Source organism: Monopterus albus, unplaced genomic scaffold, assembly GCF_001952655.1.
Source record: "Monopterus albus unplaced genomic scaffold, M_albus_1.0 scaffold456.1, whole genome shotgun sequence".
Lineage (NCBI taxonomy): Eukaryota > Metazoa > Chordata > Actinopteri > Synbranchiformes > Synbranchidae > Monopterus > Monopterus albus.
Genome location: NW_018128336.1, coordinates 153,841 through 173,815, shown reverse-complemented (window position 1 = coordinate 173,815; position 19,975 = coordinate 153,841). Strand labels below are relative to the sequence as shown.

Below are 19,975 nucleotides of genomic sequence, written 5' to 3'. Positions count from 1 at the left end.
CGCGTCATTAGCCTCTAAATACTGGCTTAACATCAAAGGCCGTGTCACAGCTCACACCTCCTCCTCCTCCTCCTCACTCTCTCTCTGACCTGCACACACTTGATACAATGAACTCACGTCTCTGCTAAAAGAAAAGAAATCCAATTTCAGACAGGTGAGTTAAATGAAATGTAAACAGGACACAGTACTCATGTGTCTTGCAGTAAGTGGAGCCAAACCAGATTTACTTTATGCTCCTAAATCGCTGTCAACACCCCCCCGTTACTGACACTGTATGTGTGTGAAGCAAAAGCTCAAGGCAGGAGGAGACACGAGGGCCTGCAGCGAGGAGCCTGAGAGTCTGGGCCAGCGTGAGGAGAGCTAGAAGTTGAAATGTAATTTCACTTAAAGTTCACATGGATGGACCCCAGGGACATGGACGGGCCCCGGGGACAGACATGTAAAAGACCCCCACCCTCACACACAGAAGCAAGACACTCAGACATGCAGAAAGCATGTCTCTAAAGATGCATCTCCTGGCAGTTGTTTAGTGTCTCTTTGTGGTCATTGTGCATCTTTGCCTAGTAACTTTGAATCCCTCTGTGGCCACTGTGCATCTCCTTGTGGCTGCTGTGTCTCCTTTGCATCTATTGTGCGTCTCTTTGGGGACATTTTGCATCTCTATAGTTGTTTTGTGTCTCATTTCAGGCAGTGTTAGTCTTTTTCTGTGATATTTTGCAGGTGAGCTCCAGCGCCCCCCACTGTACAAAGTACTTTGATCCTTTAATTAAGTAGCAATAACAATGTAAAAATAGACGGAAGTAGAAATCCTGCATTCAAAGTAAGTATAGACATATTTCAGCCAAAATGTTCTTGAAGTGAAGAAAAAGTACTTGCAGTAAAATGTCTCCTGACATTATTAGACTGATAGACCTGATGCATCAAAGCTTCTGCAGCAGTTTATTGCAGGAGCTGGTTTGAACCTTTTACTTAGTTTTGTCCAGTGGTTCCCAAACTAGGGGTCGAGCCCCTCCAGAGGGTCAGCAGATGAATCTGAGGGGTCGTGAGTTGATTGTAGGGAGAAGAAAGATGAGAAACTAAATGCTGATACACAGTTTATAAACATTTCTACACTTTTCTCTTTTTTTACTTTTTGTGTTAAATATTGGGTCATTTTATCTCTTTGGGTCTTAAGTTGTTAACAAAATCAAACCCTCAACTCATCTCTTGGGTCATTTTATCTCTTTGGGTCTTAAGTTGTTAACAAAATCAAACCCTGTTACGTCTCTGTTCAGTCTCCCACTGCTCTCTGTGGTCACTAGCAAAGGCTTGTGATACAGCTGAAATACTGTATGTGATTGTTTTGGAGAAGCTCTGTTTACCTGGTGCATGCTGAAACACCAAGCTGGTGCTTTAACTTGTGCACACTCCGGAGGCTGTTTGGGAGAAACACACTTTTAAATCCAGCCTACTGTGGACGTACTCTGGACATTCCTGTCACTGAGATGTCACGTGGCATCTACACTCTGCACAGCTGTGTGGCTTTCTTTCAGTAACTGTACAGACAAGGAACTGGGAACGTTGCAGAATACAGGTCACTGGTACGCAGGTGTGCATGTGGGTGAATGCACTTCCTTTTACACAAGACACAGTCAACACACAGTAGAGGAAGTCATGCCATGGTGAAGGTGAAGTGACATATGTTGTAAAGAAGCACAAAAGAATAAAGTTCTAAAGTTTATGTCCAGGTGTGTCGTTTGCTTGGATCCAACTGTTTTGCAGTGCTCCTGTGACTTCCATACAACCTCGTGCTAAACAGCAGCGTTACATCACCTGGTTGTTTCCTCTGCATTAACATAATATCATATTTGATTTGATTTGATTTGATTTATTCTTTCAAGCATGTAAATGACAACACACATAATTTTACACATAATCCAATATTGGCATCTTACATTAAAGGTATAATTTATCCTGAAGTATTTAATTTTCAAACTACTGTTTGCTTTTTCATCCTGCTAACATGCTAACAGTGTGGCTCCATTTTGTTGGTCATCAACATTCATTGTCCCCAGAGGATGAGCCCGCTGACTTTCCTGCTGGCACCACCATGTGTTAGGGTTTGGGACTTGCTTCCTGCGTTGTACCTATATTTTGTAAGGCTTTCCCGTTTTGTATCGTCTCACCTGCCTCAGCTTTACGTCGGTTCTTGATTACCACTCATTGCCTTCACCTGTGGCTTGTTCTCTCCTGGTCTCTAGCCTTTATAGTCTCCTCCCTTAGCTGCTGGTTCGTCTGCTTGCTTCTGTTTGTTACTTGTAAGTTCCTGGACTCTATCTCGTCTTGGACTATGTTAATCTGGAATTTGTTTGCCATCTTGAATTTCTGTTCGCTCCTTTGGTTGGTTTAGTTTCATGTGTCTTCTACTCCCTGACTGTTCTGTCTAGTTGTAGCCTTGGGTAGATATCTCTGTGTTGTTCTGTCAGGTAGAGCTCCTTAGTTGTTTCTCGTCTCTTTGTCTTGAATCTATTGTATTAAACTCTACTAAATGCTGTTCTTCTGTCTGTGTCTGCATTATGGTCCTTCCCTGGCTGGAGACTTGACACCATGAGGTTCATGTGAGGTCTTTTCATGGGATTTGCTGGCAATAAGAAAACACAGAACAGCACTAGACTCATCTTTTAAGGATAAACTTGCACATCTTTTATTTCAAAATATAATCAGCACAGCCCCCGTGACCCGGTCCCGCATAAGCGGAGGAAAATGGATGGATGGATGGATGGATAATCAGCACAGGAACGAATTTAAAAAAACAAAACCCTGTCACCTGCACTTGTTTCATAGAGGTAGCAGTAAGATCGTAGCATGTACAGTATGTTCTCAGATTTTCAACTACACATATTGTACAGCTGGCTGAATGAGTCAGTTGATGAGCTTGCAGGTGGAAACCAACTGCTCTGAGTTTTCTGGAGCATTAAACCTTTTGAGAAACTCTGGCTGATAAGCACCGTGACCTACTGCTGTGCATGAGTGATGCGATGTAGGTGGACTTCACACACCATCACAAACTCAGTTAATGTCAGAACCATGTTCACGGCTCTGAATGAGCTGGTTTCTCTGTTACAGTTAAAATCTGACAATGATCCCATCCAGGATAAAAGCCAGGACACAAGAAGCCTCATCTCAGGTTTCTGGACAGTTCTCTAGCTTTCACCCTTCACCGTGCACCCTCCTGTCCTCACATGGGATGTGCTCGGTCCTCGTGCGGGAGCTTATCACCAGGTCTCTTCAGGCATTTCTCTCCGACGGAGGAATGTACTCGAGACCTAGATGAGCAAATATCTCCTCCTCTGATGTAGCTCTCAGATATCGACTCTGTATGAGAGGAAGAAACCGCTGGTGTCAGTGCTCCACTTTGCTAATATTAGTCTGGAAATGTTTCCATAATATCTCACCTTTGTTTTGCAAAGCTAATTATGTTCTAAAATCCAGATTGTGCCTGAACATTTGCCCTTCCCACAGATAAGCTACTAGTTAACTCAGGCAGGGCACCACTGTGAATCAACTATCCACAGCCCGTATTAAAAAACATCTAAACTGTATGTATTTACCTGTTTATTGTCATACAGAGCATGGCTGCTGAGAGACATGGCCTTCTCGTATCCCGCCCAGCGACGCAGCTCTCTCTCAAACAACTGTGGAACATACCAGATCAGCAGAAACATCAGTCACTACCTCTTTTCAAAGCAGCTGTTTTCCAGTTAATAACACCAAAAAGACAGAGGTCAGCTGTGAAAGGTCACCTTGGATCCTGTCCAGCCCAGCAGAGCAAAGGCAAACTGGCTGACAGGAGACACCACCAGGTCCACTCTCACTGCTCTCCACGGTCTGTGTCCAGCAGGCTCTGTCTCCTCCACTCCTCTGTCTTCACCAGACGTACAGAGCCTGTGTCCAGCACTGTGGATCTGACCCCAAGTACAGGACTGTGACTGTGGTTGAGGATCCGTCTGCAGACATGAGTCTTCACATTCCATCCACGTGTCCTTGGCTTTACTGTGATTTTCACATGCATATGTTTGCACACCATTTTCCGTTAGCGTCTCGAGCTGTGTTGTTCCGCCTGTCTCCTCGTTAGCCAGTTTAAAGATGGATAAACATCGCTCAAAGCGGTCAATGTTGGAGGGGGGCCGAGCAGGACCGTCCTTACACTCCAGGTAAGAGTTCCTCGTAGTTTTCTGGTACAACAGGAAACCCTGGATAGACAAAACAACTCAGCAACCAAACATCCATTTTTCTAACAGAGAAGCCTAAAGTGAGGCAGAGACTGTGCATTTTTATAGATCTTGTATGTTGTGTTAACACACACTACATGCTTAAATCAGCATTTCTGCAGATCCACATCCTGGGCCTGCTCCCAAAACTATAGTAATAGTATATTTACCCGGGATTCCAACCAGGAGACCACTTTTGGCATCAGTCCCTCCTCTCTGCCCTCCTCTGGGTGAGTTATCAGGAAGTCAACATCGTGACCTGTTAGCTTCCCCCTGAAAACAGTTGTAAAGCTCCTATGAAATCAATCTGATAAAAATCTGACTAGTACTGAGACTTCTGAGGTTTGGAGTCAGTATGCAGGCGTTGCTCTTTTCATTAGTAAACATGGATGTGTTAACTCAGACTGGGGACTGTGTAGTTATGGAAACTAGACTTCCTGGGGTAGAGGTACTATATGTTACCACAGTGCATGTGAACATGTTTTGTGATTATTCGTATAACCTCTCTGAGTAACCAGGGTTGTTAAAGGTGCAGTGTCATGATAGTGGGGCAGGAAGTGGTGTCTCTCACCTACACTACCATGACACTCTGCTGCCCACAGCCCTTCTGTTGTTATGTGTTAGCATCTAAAGCTAACCTGTTTGTTTTGGTACCATTAGCCACCTAGCATGGTCAGGATTTTACCTTTGTGTTGAATTAATGTGATTTTAATTTGGGAGTAATTGGAGCTTTGTGTAACATCAGCAGTAACCAGAGCTTCTATCGGACGGACACGTTTACTGTTAGCCAGCTAACGCTAGCTTTAGACTGGAGGCTGCTGTTTGTCCCAACCAGGCATCGGTAGTTTGCCGTTATTTGGAGACAGGACATGATGGGAGGGGCAGATAGTGGTTGATGTCAGTTTGTTCCGAGTCCCACTAGACCCTCAGGGCTGAAAAGACATTTGGTAGAGGAGCTTTAAGTGCATCTAAACGCAGTGAATGACAGCATGAATGCCTCCAGTAGGGGAAACTATTTAACCCTTATTTACAGGCCCTGGGGGGGGGCATCATGAGAATGTCAGAGTGTTGTCTGTTTGTGAATATCCACTGCTTTACCTCCTGAATCCTCCAATCAGAGTAACCTGTGCACCTGGTAACACAGCATCAACAGCTTTCCCCACAGTCTCACCGATGATGTCGGCGTCTGCTTTTGAGACCGGCCGGTTGAGGTCATCATAGTGCTCCAGACCTAAAAGGAGACTAGGTTTTCATTCAGAAAGAAACCAGACCAAACATAGTATGAATGCAGACATGAGCGCCAAAAACACACCTGCTTGTTGTGCCCGATTGAGTGTGTGTCCTGAATCCCGTAACTGGTGAAGAGTGTGTATCCCCTCTCGGATCCATCGGTCGGCTGTTTTTGCTCCAACCCCAAAAATGCCTGTTAAAACCTGAAATGCAGTTTGTACTATTTACCTCCTTAATCACTAAAAGGTTTATTCTCCTCTGCTGGAAGCAGCTTCACAAGAGGGATATTAAAGAGAGGCAGAGGTAGGGCAGGTCATCCTCTAACTGTAGGGTCGGTGGTTTGATCCCCAGTCCACATGTCAAAGTGTCCTTGAGCAAGACACTGAACCCCCAGTTGCTCCTGGTGACGTCACCAGTGTGTGTGAATGGGTGAGTGGGAAATAGTGCAAAGTGTCTGGATGTGTGCCAAAGTGCCATAAGACCATTTTATTTCTAGCCTGTCCTGTAAACCCAAACTTAAAGCGATGCTACGTAGATGACAGAAATGTTGGCAAGAGAGCAGATCACCTGATTTAACTCACACACTTTTTTTTTCTTCCAGAAAACAAGTGTATTTTGAGTAGGAGTATGTAAAATGTTGGAACAACTCCAACGATGAGAAGCTAGAGATGTTTGGTTAAAATACAGGGGCGCGGCAGCGCCACTGAAAAAGACCAACAGCTAATAATCACTGAAGAAATCTTCTACCTGGAAAAACTGACATGCATGTTGAAAATACAAGGAAAGAAAAATGGACATTATACCAGTCTCAAACTATGACATTATAACGAGTAAGTCCACCGACGGAGCTGCATATGTAATTGAATAAATGTTAAGAATTAAAACTGTCCATTATTGAACGCTGTACAGAAAAGTCATAAAAACCTACAATGTTCTGCACAACAGAAATATTTTTTCCTTCTCATTCCTTGAACAATCTGGTGACTCTTCAGGTTTTTCTTGGGAGCCCACGGGTGTTGGAAACCATTGTGACAGATTATAAAATGTAAACTACCACAAAGGGCAAAATAGCTGACTTACCTTTAATGCCTTATACCGCTCAGACTGCTTGGTAGATTCAACCTCGCTCGACATGCCATTCTCCAAAATGTCCTACAAGAATAGAAGAACTAAGAATAAAAAGAGGGGCAGGTGTAGCTTGTTGGAGCGTGGCAGACAGGAAGCTAAAGAGAGAGGTTTCACTCACTCTGATGACTCTCAGTGAATGTTCTCCGAGACAGGGCAGTCCTCTCAGCTGCGCCATGTCCGTCACTGGTTTGGGGAGAGCCTTCAACACGGCGGCAGCCCGTCGAAACGCAACACCCCGACCGTCCTCATCACTGAGCTCAGCGTTTTCAGCCAGGAGCGACAAAGCGTCCTGAGACAGACGATACTAAGTAACTGCTGTAGCTCTACCACTCTGAGCTTCAAGACGTTCAAGTTGACACCTGGTGTACAGCATGCAGAGACAAATTTGGTGGTACAGAAACCACAGTGCAGGTGCCCACATGCAGGAGGTGGTCTGCACACAGTTTACTGAGAAAAACCGAGTTTTAAAAATTCTGTTAGTGTTCCTCATAACTACCAGTGCAGTGAGAACACAAGTTCTTTTGTCATGGAGGGACATGATGTAATTCTTGCTAGCTAATGTCACTCCTGCACTGTGGGTGTAACACACTGTGTTTGCTTGGGCACATACAGTGAGGGTGGTGTTCTGGTTGTCCAGAGTGGTCCTTCTCTGACAGGCGTAGCTGGGCACTGAGAACACCGCCATCTCCTCTTCATCTCTCTGCTGCTCCTGAAAGACACAGAGGGAGTAAATGGCTGCACGACTACAACCAACAACCAAAACCTGTATGCATCAAACTGCTAAACTTCTGTCAGTTTCAACAAGTAATGAATTAGCTGAAGTATTATATAGAATTGTGCCAACGCTGCCTTTCCTTTTCTTTTTTCCATTTATCTTTGGTGCAAAAACAAGAATCAAAGTGTCACTGAACTGATTTGATGTACCACACTAAATTATTATCTCAAAGTGTCACTGAACTGATTTGATGTCTGTACCACACTAAATTATTATAGCATTTCTTTGATGCAACTTGTTTTAGTTTGGTTTTCTTTTTGTTTCCAGTCCTTATTATTTCATCCTGATCTGCACACTAAGAATCAGAATCAAACTTCATTCAGTGAGTACAGCAACAGTAATAAAACAGAAAAACAAGATTAGATTGTTGAAGAAGGCAACAAAAGAAATCCTGGCAAACAACTGAAAATATAAACAGTATGAGCTAATATACAAAATCAAGTTTACACATTCTGTTGGCAGTTTACTAGGCACATATAACATTCATGACTATTATCTGAGGATAAAGCAGTAACAGGAAAAATCCAAGCAAACATGTCACTTGCACTTAAAGGCTGTGTCCTTTGATAATGTGACTCCTGAATTCTGCTCTGAGAAGCTTTATTAACACAGGCCTGGAGCTCACAACAGTGGCAGCAAACTGTCTTGTCCAGTAAAACGTACCTGTAGTTTATGTCTGTCCAGTATGTGGACAGGACGGCCTGCACGCATGCTCTCAGTGTACCAGCTGATGTCCAGAAGGTGAAGCGGGGATCGGCCTGGACCTCCGCCCTGTGAGTCCAGCCACGTCCTGACCTCAGGGCCAGAGTTGTTTTCAGAAATCACGTGTGTGACACTTTCACTGTGAAGAGACCATATTCAACACAACACTTGGTGTGATGCCCATTGTTTCCTGCTGGGTGTAGCTAAAGCTGATTTATAACACTATAAATGTAATGTCTTTGGTTTCACACTGTTGATCAGACAAAACGAAAAATTTGAAGACCAATTTACAAAACTGCAGTGAGTATTTCTCCCTACGTTATAACATCCTCTAGGTCTATTGTGTAGTTTATCAATAATGAAACTGTTAGTTTCAGGTACCAGTTTCACATCAGTTTGTAAAATCTTTTAAACTGGATGAAAGTGTCTAACACACATGATCGGATGGTTGTTTCTCACCAAGCTCATCTTCCCATTTTGATTCATTATGGCCTCTGAGAATTCGGGAAAAGCAGGAAACCTTTGGCCAAAGTTTCTAATGTGCTGTAACCTGAAAAACTGAGACAGTTGCTTTTCTTTTTGTTTCCTCTTGTTACAACCAATTTATCTAATACACTCATTCAATGTTCACGTGTTTTAACCTTCCTTATCTGCTCCTCTAAGCTGCGGGAACACCTGAAGCTTCTCAAGAAGGAATAAAACGAGCCGAGGGAACCTGGTGGGACCTTTGTCTCCACTGTGGTCAGTCCCAGTGTTGACAGCAGCTGAGGAGACGACTCTTCTTCGCTTTAATGGCACCATGGTTCAGTCTGTGGTAAATAACACGTCGAATCAGCAGATAAAACCCTTTTAAAAATCCAAACTAATATATTATTTTATGTTGTCTAATTCTGCCATTAGCTGTTCATTCCTTTAATACATCCAGGACTTCCGTGTTGTTAGCTAGCTGTTTATCATAAGGACGAAACATAGTGAGCTCCACTTTGTGAGGTAGGTTAGTGGGAAATACAGCTGCAATCTTCGGTGCAGGAGCTCAACCAGATGCAGCTGTGACACCACGGGTGCATTATCTAAATAGCTCCGACTGGAAACAACTCAACACCCGCTGCGGTGTCTTAAAAAAAGATGAATAAAACCCAGTTTGGGCCTAGTATTTCATAATTCTGACTTATTACCTCACAATATTGACTTATTATCTCGAAATTTTGACTTAGTAGCCTTTAAAAGTCTCGAGCTGTCGCTTTATTATTCTGACTTGATGTCACAATTTTGACATTGTTTTGAGTGATTTTGAGTTTTGTGATCTAATCTTTACTTCACTGCCTTCATCTAGTATCTCATACCTTTGTTTACATTCTAATAGTCTCGTAATTAGACTACTGTATAAATCTATTAGAGTTAGAGTGATTAATTATGATATACTGCTCGAAGACGTACTTTAGAAACAGTGTCACAGTAAAAAATGTCTTCGGGGAACAGTGTGGTGACGTCAGAAACTCTTTAATAAACCTTTAATTGATCCTTATCAAACAAAGGTTTCCTCGTGTTTTACATTATGTATTTGTTTTTTAAAGTCTGAATTTTGACCAATATCATTATCATACAATTCTCAATGTTATTGTCACTAATATAATCTTAATATTTATGGTTGGATTGAAAATAAAATGACAGCAAATTAATTAAATGAAATCAAATCAATCAAGTCTCATCTTAAAGTTTAATCTTAAAACAACAGTAGAATATGATATATAACGGGCAACGTAATACAACAGAAGTTTAATCAGCCCCCCCCGCCCACCGTCTGATCATATGACCTTCTGTCACCAACACTTTGACTCCACTTCCTTAAATTCGCAGTGTGTTTCTCAGCGTGCGTGCGACTTGACCACGCTCGTTTTAACTGCACACGTCCTCTTAGCAGCAGTAGCAGCGGGGTCCGAGCCGTGGTGGTCCAATGGCGGGTCCGAGGAGCACAGCCGGGGCGACAAGAAGCGGACAGAGGGCACATCTGGCGACCCCCGTACTTCTCGCGCTGCTCACCTGCTGCGTCAGGTGCGCGGACAGTGCCAAACCGAGCAATATCGTCCTCATCCTCACCGACGACCAGGACGTTCAGCTGGGGGGGATGGTGAGTGGCCGTCCCGGAACAAGTTCATGCGACTCACCGTCATTTACTGTCACACGGTCTGACGGTTTAAACTCCCCTAAGGGGTGACGGTGTGTTTATGGCTCCTTGTCACGTGTTGGTGGCTTTAGCACTTTGCTGCTGTATTTTCTGGTTAACAGAAGCTTGAGTTGGGCTGTGCATGTCTGTTCTGCAGCATATTTCATACACAAGGATGTGGTTTACATTAAAACAACAAGACTAATAAACACGTAGAAGTAATAGAAAAGTAAAATGCATACAATTAAATACAGCAAAGAGGCAGATTAAAAAAAAGAGAAGTATATCTCATGTTAGGCTCACAGCAGAGGTAAGACCCTCTGTCAAATATGTGAGCTGAGTTTTAGATGTGCCCACAGTCACACACAGACTGGTTTATCAACTCCAAAATATAATCAGGTCATTCCTCAGATGCAAGTGGGTGGATGAAAATATGAAGCCTCCAGCTGTGGCTGGGCAAAATGAGAACAAAATACATTCATAAGTACCAAAAGTAGAGAGAAAAGGACCCTGAAATCAGCTAAATGACTACAAAGAGATGTAAAACAGCTAAAAGTAGACACAAACACGGTATGAAAGCACTGGATGTGTGATGGTCGTCAGGAGCGGCCCACAGCTGATAGGTTCATGCTGTCTGTCCTCTGCCTGCAGAGCCACAGCAACGTTTGTTTATACAGCAGTTAATTCACAGAGTGTGTTTGGTCTTTTCTCGTGACTGCTGTGCCTGCTGGGAGAGGCGTCGCTTCACGTGTGTCTGTTTCTGTGCTGCAGGTGCCCATGAAGAAAACTAAAGCCTTAATAGGAGACGCAGGAGCAACGTTTGTGAACGCTGTGAGTGCATTTACTCAAGTACTGCAGTTAAATACAGTTTTGTTTCATGGATCTTTATACGTCTGCTGCATTTAAGTGACAGCTATAGTTACTGTTTTTATAACATAAACTCCTAACCTTCTGTATTTTTAAAGATTAAACCAGTGATTCCCAAACATTCACCATTGCAGGGTGAGAACAGTGTCTAGTTGTTTCAGTCCAGGAAATTCCTTTCTCAGCTTCTCACCTGGTTTCATTTAAACTGCTGTTTGAGGCCTAAAGAGAAAAGTGGAAACATTTCACAACAACGCTGAGATGAGAGAAAAATGAATTTAAATTGAACTTTGTTTTTCTTCTTTCCGGTCACATGAGTCATCTCATAGCCCCTGGTGTGGAACCACTGGGCTAAAACTGTATGTAAGAGAAGTTGAAGCCAGCTCCACCTGGAGCAGCTCCAACAGTAAAATGCTGCTGAAGCTTTGGTGCATCAGGATTGATAATGTGATGATGTCAGATTTCACTTTTAACACTCTGAACATGGCACTTTCACTTGTCGTGTTGTTGTACTTCTACTTCAGTCCTTCCAGTGTGAGTTGCACATCTTCCTCTCCACCCTCATGTTTTTCCTTTGCCTTGTTCCCTTATTCTCGTCTGCCTCCGGTCGCTGCTCTCGCTTCCTTCTCCTGTGAAGTTCACAGCCTCACCACTGGGCTGCCCCAGCAGGAGCAGCATCTTGACGGGTCGGTACCCCCACAACCACGAGGTGAAGAACAACTCGCTGTCTGGGAACTGCTCCAGTCCTCTGTGGCAGAAGGGCCCCGAGGCCGAGGCCTTCCCCATCTATCTCAGCAAACAGAAGTACCAGACGTTCTTTGCTGGGAAGTATCTTAACCAGGTGTGGACACGTGCACTTGATTTAAACCTTTATACGGATTTTTATGGAGGGGGTCTGGTTAGTCTTGTTCCACAGTTTATCTTGGTTGTGTCTCTTCTGCCTTCAGTACGGTGAGAAGGAGGCAGGTGACGTCGCCCATGTTCCGCCCGGCTGGGACCAGTGGTACGCACTGGTGAGCATTAAACACACACACACACAATGCTACTTTTCCAAGTACCTGTGTCATCACATCGTTTGTTGTGTGATTTGCAGGTGGGGAACTCCCAGTACTACAACTACACATTGTCGGTCAACGGCAAAGAAGAAAAGCACAGCGACAGTTATGAAAAGGACTACCTGACAAACCTCATCGTGAGTAGTAACGTCAGCTGGCAGCGTTTCATGCCTCTGGATATTATATAGGAGTACTACAGAAAAACAAACGGTCTAGTACTGAGTAGTCTAGTCTTTTGTCTGCCAGTCAGCTGCTCCACACAAGAAAACCGGCTGATGCAGGTCGTGTGGTTTGAGTATTTACGTTTAGATCTTAGTGTTTGTGTGAAGGCTTATTGTTGCTTTATGTATTTATTGAGTTGTGGGAAGTTTGATGCTCCTGCCGCATGTTGTCGTCATCAGGTGACGTGAGAGTTGAAGCTGTTTGCTGTTCTGCTTTAAATGCAGCATCATAGTTCAGCCTGAACTGTTGTTAAATCATCTGCTGATGAACTGTCGAGGAAGCACGTCTCCTTGGGTTGTACCTATGCAGGATCCTCAGTGTGTGAGGGGGGGGTTTGTCTGCAGTGAACAGAAGTAAACAGCTGTGTTGAGTGTGCGTCCCACTTTAGCACTTCCTCATTAAGCAGTAAGTGAAACTGATTGTTAAGTTATTAAAATGAAACAGCAGCTGCAGTTATTGTTTTCACCAGTTCAGCATCATCATCTTAACGGCTGTATACGACGTATAGAGGCGTCTAAACAAATCAGGAAAAGCAGCAGAGATCTGAAAATGTGAGTTCACGGATGCACCAGGATTAATATTGTAATTGTCCTATAATGTCTCTAGAGCTGCAGAAATAAAATAACTCAATTATCTGGTAGAAAAATCTTTAAAAATGTCATAACTGATTAATCGTTCAGTAATTTTTAAGCAGAAATGTCAAAGTTCTGTTTCTCAAATATAAAGACTTCCTGCTTTTTCATTTAATGCTGTTATAAATAAAATATTTCTGCCGTTTTGATTGTTGGTCAGACAAAACAAGAACTCTAAACACGTCCTCTTAGACTCCAAGAGACGTCAATGGATCATTTTACACAATTTTCTGATATTTTTTATGATTTAAAAAAGAAAATCGGCAGATGAATTGATAATGAAAATAGCTTTAGTTGCAGACATTTTGCTGCACAGTGAGTACTTTTATTTAGATATTTTAACTTCATTTAGCAGATAATACTTGTGAACTTTTATTTAAGTAAGCGTTTAATTGCAGGACTGTGATGGTGTTGTTGTGAGGACCTGTCCCACTGCTGCTCCAAGCCTCTGCTGATGTCGGCGTCCTCTGAAAGTAGCTCTGTGTCTCAGCTTTGCATCATGTCAGCTAAACGGTGACTGAAAACTTAGAAGATGTTCGGTACTGCAATAAAATGTAGAAGTGAAACGACAGAAACTAAACTGAAATTTAAATTGAGGTGAGCAGAGATAAGTTAGAACCCGCCCAGATGAGGACCCGCCCAGCTGGTGAGCTGGACTTACTGTTGAGACGTTTCATACGTTAGACAGCTGAGTTAAAGCCATTCGAGCACCGAACACACAGATTTAGCTCCGTGTGGCATTTGGAGCATCACTCACAACTACTAGCATGTGGTTAGCAGTGTTTGATTGAGGTGGTCTCTCATATCCTGAAGCGTAATGACTCACTGCTGTGTTTGCAGCTCACTCTGTTTGATTCCTGATTTCTGATCCTGGTTCTGCCAAATTGATTGAGGTGGTCTCTCATATCCTGAGGTGTAATGACTCACCGCTGTGTTTGCAGCTCACCCTGTTTGATTTCTGATCCTGGTTCAGACTGTGACTCCTTGTACAGCAGTAGCATATTCAGTCTCGGCTTATGCCTCCATTTTTTTTCTCTACGCTTCCTGGATGACAGGAGTCCTCAGCATCCCTTCTTCCTGATGTTGTCTCCTCCAGCTCCTCACTCCCCCTGGACAGCAGCACCTCAGTACCAGGGAGAGTTCAGCAACGTTAAAGCCCCACGAGATGGGAGCTTCAACAAACCGGGGAAGGTCTGGGAGATAAGACCAAATGTTAAGTTTAATATCTGCTTTTTTAAATGGTCTTCTCAATCCAATGAATGTCTGTGTGTGTGTGTTTCAGGCCAAACACTGGCTGCTGCGCCAGCCTGTCAACCCCATGACCGACAGCTCGCTCGCCTTCCTGGATGATGCTTACAGGAGAAGGTACAGCTCCTAAACAGTCCTTTTTAAGAGATGGGAGAGCAACTTGGTTGCTTCTGCTAACCTCCAGTGACCATGCAGTGGAGTCTCACACGTGCATGTGATGGAGAAGGACACTCATGCACATACTCTGTCAATACAGAGGTCTTTGTTTACTCTGGATCCATGTCGGCAAACACGAAGCCCATCAAAATCTGATCTTTTCTTTATCGAGCTCTGCTTTCATCACCTCAGCCTGGGCTCTGCCTAACCATGAACACTGAACAGTCCACTGCATGAGAGAGTGAAAATGAGTGTGTGAGTCGCTGAGTGATGTTGTCTCCTGCAGGTGGCGGACCCTGTTATCTGTGGACGACATGGTGGAGGCACTGGTCAAAAAGCTTGACAGTATAAAAGAACTGAACAACACCTACATCTTCTACACCTCAGACAACGGCTACCACACAGGTGTGAACGAGCTCCCCGTCTGGTCCTCAGACTGTTTCATACCGTGCACTTCCTCCAGCTGTTATCTCACTTGTCCTGTTTCCACCGCTCCAGGTCAGTTCTCTCTGCCCATTGATAAGAGGCAGCTGTACGAGTTTGACATCAGGATCCCGCTCATGGTCCGTGGTCCTGGCATCAAACCAAACCAGACTCTGCAGGTCACTACAAATCCTCCACTGCATGCACTTGTTTTTGTGTGTGTGTACTTGTTGGTTTCAGTTTGTTAATGACTCTGTGACACGTGGCTCCTGCAGGCACCGGTACTGAACATTGACCTGGCCCCCACCATACTGGACATATCTGGTGTCAACCTGTCCTCTGTGAATGTGGACGGGCAGTCCTTTCTTTCCCAGATGGTCAGTTATTCCTTTCACTATGTCCTAATGCTTTTGTCTTTTGTCTTCATTAACTTCTGTACGTGTCTCCCTGTCAGGCCCCCTCACTGCGTAATGGCACCGCCCGTCCGTTCTTCCTCGTTGAATACTCTGGAGAGGGACATCCAACCACAGACCCCATTTGTCCTAAACTAGGACCTGGTCTCTCTGTGAGTAGCTAACACAAGAAAAGCTGCCGATCATCAGTTGAACTGTCAGCATCACGGTTCAGGAAATGTAGTCCTCAGCCTCGTATTTGCGTTGCTACCCTCTCCTCGTGCACGTGATGGTGCATGCATTGTAGTTTGCTCATGTTGCTCCCCACAGGGGAATTTTAATCTGAAAAAACGATGACTGCGTTCTGTAGGTGCAGCACTAACTCAGCATCCCCTTTCCTTCAGCAATGCTTCCCTGACTGTGTGTGCGAAGACGCCTACAACAACACCTACGCCTGCATCAGGACCCTCGACAGCGAACACAACCTGCAGTACTGCGAGTTTGCCGACAGCGAGGTACAGCGTGACTCTGCTATGTTTGCGACAGTCCCTTTGTGAAGCTCAACATCTGTCCCCCTTTGTGTCCCCAGTCGTTTGTAGAGGTGTACAACCTGACGTCAGACCCCCACCAGCTGCAGAACATCGTGAAGCAGGTGGATCCCTCCGTCCTGCAGATCATGAACCAGCGCCTCATAAAGCTCCAGTCCTGTGCGGGCAACAGCTGCCGTGACATCAAGCAAAGGAGACGCACACCACAGTACTGAGTGTGCACGCTCTAGGAAGCTGCCAAACACTGACTACATCACACTCACAGTGGGTGGCGGGGTCGGTTCTTCGTAGGAGAGTAGCGTAGGCCTTTGCAACAGAAGACATTTGGACACGTCTCAGGTGTAATAAGTTTTGTTTAGCTGCTTCAGGTTCTGGGTCCTAGTGTGTTTGCTGTCTCAGTGGGACACCTGAACACAACACAGACACTAGAGGACTAGTGTGTTCTGGGAAATACACTTATTTGCTTTCTTGCTGTGAAGCAGATGATTGATAGCGCTGTCGTGTCTGCCTGGAAAATATGCAGCATAAAGACAGGAAGCAGGTGGAAACTGCTGGTCTCCGCCTGTCAGCACCTTCAGATATCACTAAACCAGAACCACTATGCCCGCCTCTTTCTTGTTGGGACCAATAACATAATGTCCAGGACAAGACAAATCATTCTTACATGTCAGTTTTGTCTGAATCCTTAGTGTGTCTCCCAGAATGTTGGACTTTCCCTGAGCTGTCACCAGTAACACCTGTGACGTCCAACTGTCTGCTGTGAAAATGGCCCGTTTTTCTGAACAGTACTTAGATTTTCTCTTCCTTCCTGTGCAGCCAGGACTTGTTCTGCCACTCGGTCCCTGCTGGTTTCTCCAATCTGCACTATAAACCTTCTTTAACATGGTTAGTGTTCACAGAAACATGCTACAGTATTTGTCAGATGTGAAGATGCACAACCAAAGGTTTGCTGGTGCACTGTAGCTGCCTCTCATCATCCCTTTAGAGGAATGGTTCCACCATTTTAGGATTGGATCTTCATAGTTTTCTTGCAGAGTATTGGATTAAAAGACTCATGTCTCTGCATTTCATCAGTTACTTTAGCACAGCAGCAGAAACATCTGTCCCGGACTGACAGTCCACCTGCCAGCAGCTCTGAAGCTCCCCACTCAACACGGTTTAATTCTTACAAGAAGTTAAGTGTGAACATGACAAATTGCAGTTTGTGTGGGAGTTGGCTGGTTTACCTGGTGAGAAACAGTCTGGCATTAACACCAAAGTCACAACTTGTCATTTTGACACATCAGGGTTTGATCCGATTAAACGGGGGATGATGAATGAGTTTTTGAGCTTCAGAGCTGCTGGACGTCCCTTTACAGATGTCTTATAACAAGATTTTCCAAAATGCTGGACCATTCCACTGGGTTACTGGACGTGTGCAGAGCACAGCTCTGGTTTTCCAAACCTTGTTGAACTCCTAGCTTTGTCTCTACTGCACTTTGAGTGAAGTTAAAGCAACAGTTTTTCCAAATGGACACAGTTTGGCATGTGCCTACTTTGTGCCTCAGATTGAAAGAACAGCTTTTAAAATTTTTAATTCAGGTGTTTGCTTAGTACAGTATTTTACACTGAATATTAATAGTCACATTAGTACAGAGCCTTTTTAAGAAGGAAAAGTGCTGTGATACTTTTGAGATGTTTTCTAATTGTGAGGAACCTTGAAGGGAAATGCTGTCGGGTAACATCTGAGATGAATGCCTTAATCCCAAGTGCCTTGTTATTTGCACTGACAAGGCGCATGTGCCTTTAAATGTGAATGTATTTCCACTGTGATCAATTAAAATCTATCAAAAGAAGCATTTAACTGCACTTGTCCTCTGGATATTTCCTAAGAACAGTCAAGCCATTTATTTTTTACTACACTACATGTACCTGATAACTTCAGGTCCAGAATCAGATGAATCAAACCAAACCCAGTAGAACCATCAGACTTTACTGATCCCAGTAGGATGGAAAGTACTTCACAGTATAAGTATATAAGGTAGTTACCATCAGCTCCACCTTTACCAGCTGCAGCATTAAAGTGATGGACACAGTAATTAGTCACTATGATCCAGTATCAGAGACGTTACTGGGACACAGGCTTTACTTTAACATCTGGTACTTCAATTATATTTTGAGGCTTATACTTTTGTACTCAACATTTCGAATGCAGGACTTGTAACAGAGTATTTTAGTGTGTGGTATTACTACTTCTGCTTTAGGAGCTGAGAACTTCCACTGGTGTAAAATGTTGAGTTGCCTTGAGTTAATCTAAAGTAAATATACTGGTGTAAAATGTTGAGTTGCCTTGATGAGTTAATCTAAAGTAAATACTATACATGACTTTTATCATGCACTAAAGTCCAAATATGTGCAAACTGACCCGTGCTGTCGGTGTACTACACTGACTACTCAAGATGAAGCCTGTGTGTACATCTGACCAGAAGTATCATACCGTGTGTATAAAAATAATGGTTTCCATGGTAATTTGGGGCAGATTAAATGTCTTTTATTGAACTAATTATAATAAGGCTGATTTCCTGGCACAGGTCTAGTTCATCTGGTTTCTGTATGAAACACTTCTGCTTTGGCAACAAGCTGACTTGGACTATTTAGTTGTTTTGTTTAAATAACTTTTCCCCTGATTTCCAAACCTGGATTTCACTGACATCACTCTGAGCAGGAAGGAAACAGGAACAACATCTGTGTTTATACAAGAGAAAAATCCAAAAAGTGGTCAATTCTGTCATGGAGAAATGTGGTCTTAGTGCTACGCAGTGCCATCAGATGTACTTGTACACAACTTTATCCTGCAGGGTCTGAATCTCTAACTTGACGGGACATTTGTAGAAGTAGGACAGCAGAGACTCTGAGTAGCCTATTAAGAAGTAAAACTTCTGAGGGGAATGTTTCTGTAACAGTAAAGCGCACACTACAAGCACGTTGCCGCGCCGTTTGATCACGATCTCGTTGGCCAGGCAGCCGTGGAAGGTCCCGAACATGAATCTCCTGATGAACGTGTCCTCCACGGTGCGCTCAGCTGCTCCCTCTTCTCCTTTGAGGTTACCTAGCAGAAACAGGATGGAGAGCTGAGACGGAGTAGTTTAACTTCTGTAATGTGGTACAGGTTGTGATTAATAATATTCCATGTGTTGGCAAAGTAACACTAAAGCTGCATCCACGTCCCGGCTGAGGTTTCCCAGACCTGGTGTGTCCACAGCAGTGTGAACAGACCAGACCAGGTGTCCTCAGACCAGATCTGAGCCACCTACATATGTGCTCCTAGAACCAATTCCTCTCCGACCGACTGTGCAGTGCCATCAGAACAGTCAGATCAGAATCCATGTGGTCGTTTTGCCAGCAGTTCTGTTTAAAGAGGTTTCTCATAGTATTGGTTTGGACATTGTCAATCTTATTAATGGCACGTTGGCTTCTGGGATTGTCCCAATGGCACTTAAACATGCAGCGGTTCAACCAATTCTTAAAAAACCCAATCTTGATAGTACTGTTTTATCGAATTATAGACCAGTTTCTAAGTTACCATTTTTGTCTAAGATTTTAGAGAAAACGATTTTTATACAGTTACAGACCTTTTTAGAGAATAATGGCATATTTGAAAAGTTCCAGTCTGGTTTTAAGACACACCACAGTACGGAATCAGCGTTGTTGCGAGTATTTAATGATCTTGTTTTTACTGTGGATGAAGGTAATACTGCTATTCTGATTCTCCTAGATCTTTCAGCTGCTTTTGACACAGTAGACCATCGTATTTTGTTGTCCCGTCTGCAACATTCTGTAGGACTTTATGGTAATGTTCTTAAATGGTTTGAATCATATTTGTCTGATAGGAGTTTTGCTGTACATATTGATGAGTTCTCTTCTTCTGCTGTTCCTTTGAACTGTGGTGTGCCTCAGGGATCCATCTTGGGGCCAGTTCTCTTTTCTTTGTATTTACTTCCCCTTGGATCGATTTTTATGAAATATGGGTTGTCTTTTCATTGTTATGCGGATGATATTCAAATTTATTTGCCATTGAATGTCAATAAGAGCAACTCATTTCAGACCTTGAGGGATTGCCTGAGGGACATTAAGGCATGGTTATCACATAACTTCTTACATATTAATGAAAGTAAGACGGAATGTGTTGTAATTGGTAACTCTGGTG

At 43.7% G+C, this 19,975-nt stretch overlaps 3 protein-coding genes across 4 annotated transcripts in view; 1 reads left to right on the top strand and 2 right to left on the bottom strand.

Annotated features, from left to right (window-relative positions):
* Positions 1 to 1,941: 1,941 nt before the first annotated feature.
* On the bottom strand, positions 1,942 to 8,886 carry polm (polymerase (DNA directed), mu). Its single transcript, XM_020587396.1, has 11 exons — positions 8,801 to 8,886; positions 8,047 to 8,224; positions 7,219 to 7,317; positions 6,727 to 6,897; positions 6,561 to 6,632; positions 5,563 to 5,683; positions 5,349 to 5,481; positions 4,421 to 4,523; positions 3,783 to 4,232; positions 3,591 to 3,674; positions 1,942 to 3,354 (listed from the first exon to the last, which is right to left on the bottom strand). The coding sequence occupies exons 1-11, from the start codon at positions 8,884 to 8,886 to the stop codon at positions 3,268 to 3,270; spliced, it is 1,584 nt and encodes a 527-aa protein (XP_020443052.1). The 3' UTR covers positions 1,942 to 3,267.
* Positions 8,887 to 9,911: 1,025 nt separating this feature from the next.
* Positions 9,912 to 17,632, top strand: gnsb (glucosamine (N-acetyl)-6-sulfatase (Sanfilippo disease IIID), b). Its single transcript, XM_020587413.1, has 14 exons — positions 9,912 to 10,213; positions 11,021 to 11,080; positions 11,751 to 11,954; positions 12,061 to 12,126; positions 12,207 to 12,309; positions 13,948 to 13,953; positions 14,056 to 14,213; positions 14,305 to 14,387; positions 14,713 to 14,831; positions 14,925 to 15,028; positions 15,125 to 15,226; positions 15,304 to 15,414; positions 15,646 to 15,756; positions 15,831 to 17,632. Exons 1-14 carry the CDS (start codon positions 10,040 to 10,042, stop codon positions 16,002 to 16,004), a joined length of 1,575 nt encoding a protein of 524 aa, XP_020443069.1. The 5' UTR covers positions 9,912 to 10,039; the 3' UTR covers positions 16,005 to 17,632.
* A 467-nt stretch (positions 17,633 to 18,099) lies between these two features.
* The window catches only part of mrps24 (mitochondrial ribosomal protein S24), a 5,110-nt gene continuing 3,234 nt past the window's right edge, over positions 18,100 to 19,975 (bottom strand). For both annotated transcript variants that reach the window (XM_020587417.1, XM_020587416.1), the window contains exon 4: positions 18,100 to 18,877. In XM_020587417.1, coding sequence (XP_020443073.1) covers positions 18,594 to 18,877 — 284 coding nt within the window. In that variant the 3' untranslated portion in view covers positions 18,100 to 18,593. The remainder of the gene's footprint in view (positions 18,878 to 19,975) is intronic.

Coding starts and splice junctions, on each gene's coding strand:
- polm (XM_020587396.1), bottom strand. CDS start 8,886: ATGGTGCCATTAAAGCGAAGAAGAGTCGTCTCCTCAGCTGCTGTCAAC. Junction 5,684..6,560: donor AGCGGTATAAGGCATTAAAG/GTAAGTCAGCTA, acceptor ACTGCATTTCAG/GTTTTAACAGGCATTTTTGG. Junction 4,233..4,420: donor TCTCCTGGTTGGAATCCCGG/GTAAATATACTA, acceptor TTGTCTATCCAG/GGTTTCCTGTTGTACCAGAA.
- gnsb (XM_020587413.1), top strand. CDS start 10,040: ATGGCGGGTCCGAGGAGCACAGCCGGGGCGACAAGAAGCGGACAGAGG. Junction 10,214..11,020: donor ACGTTCAGCTGGGGGGGATG/GTGAGTGGCCGT, acceptor TCTGTGCTGCAG/GTGCCCATGAAGAAAACTAA. Junction 14,388..14,712: donor GATGATGCTTACAGGAGAAG/GTACAGCTCCTA, acceptor TGTCTCCTGCAG/GTGGCGGACCCTGTTATCTG.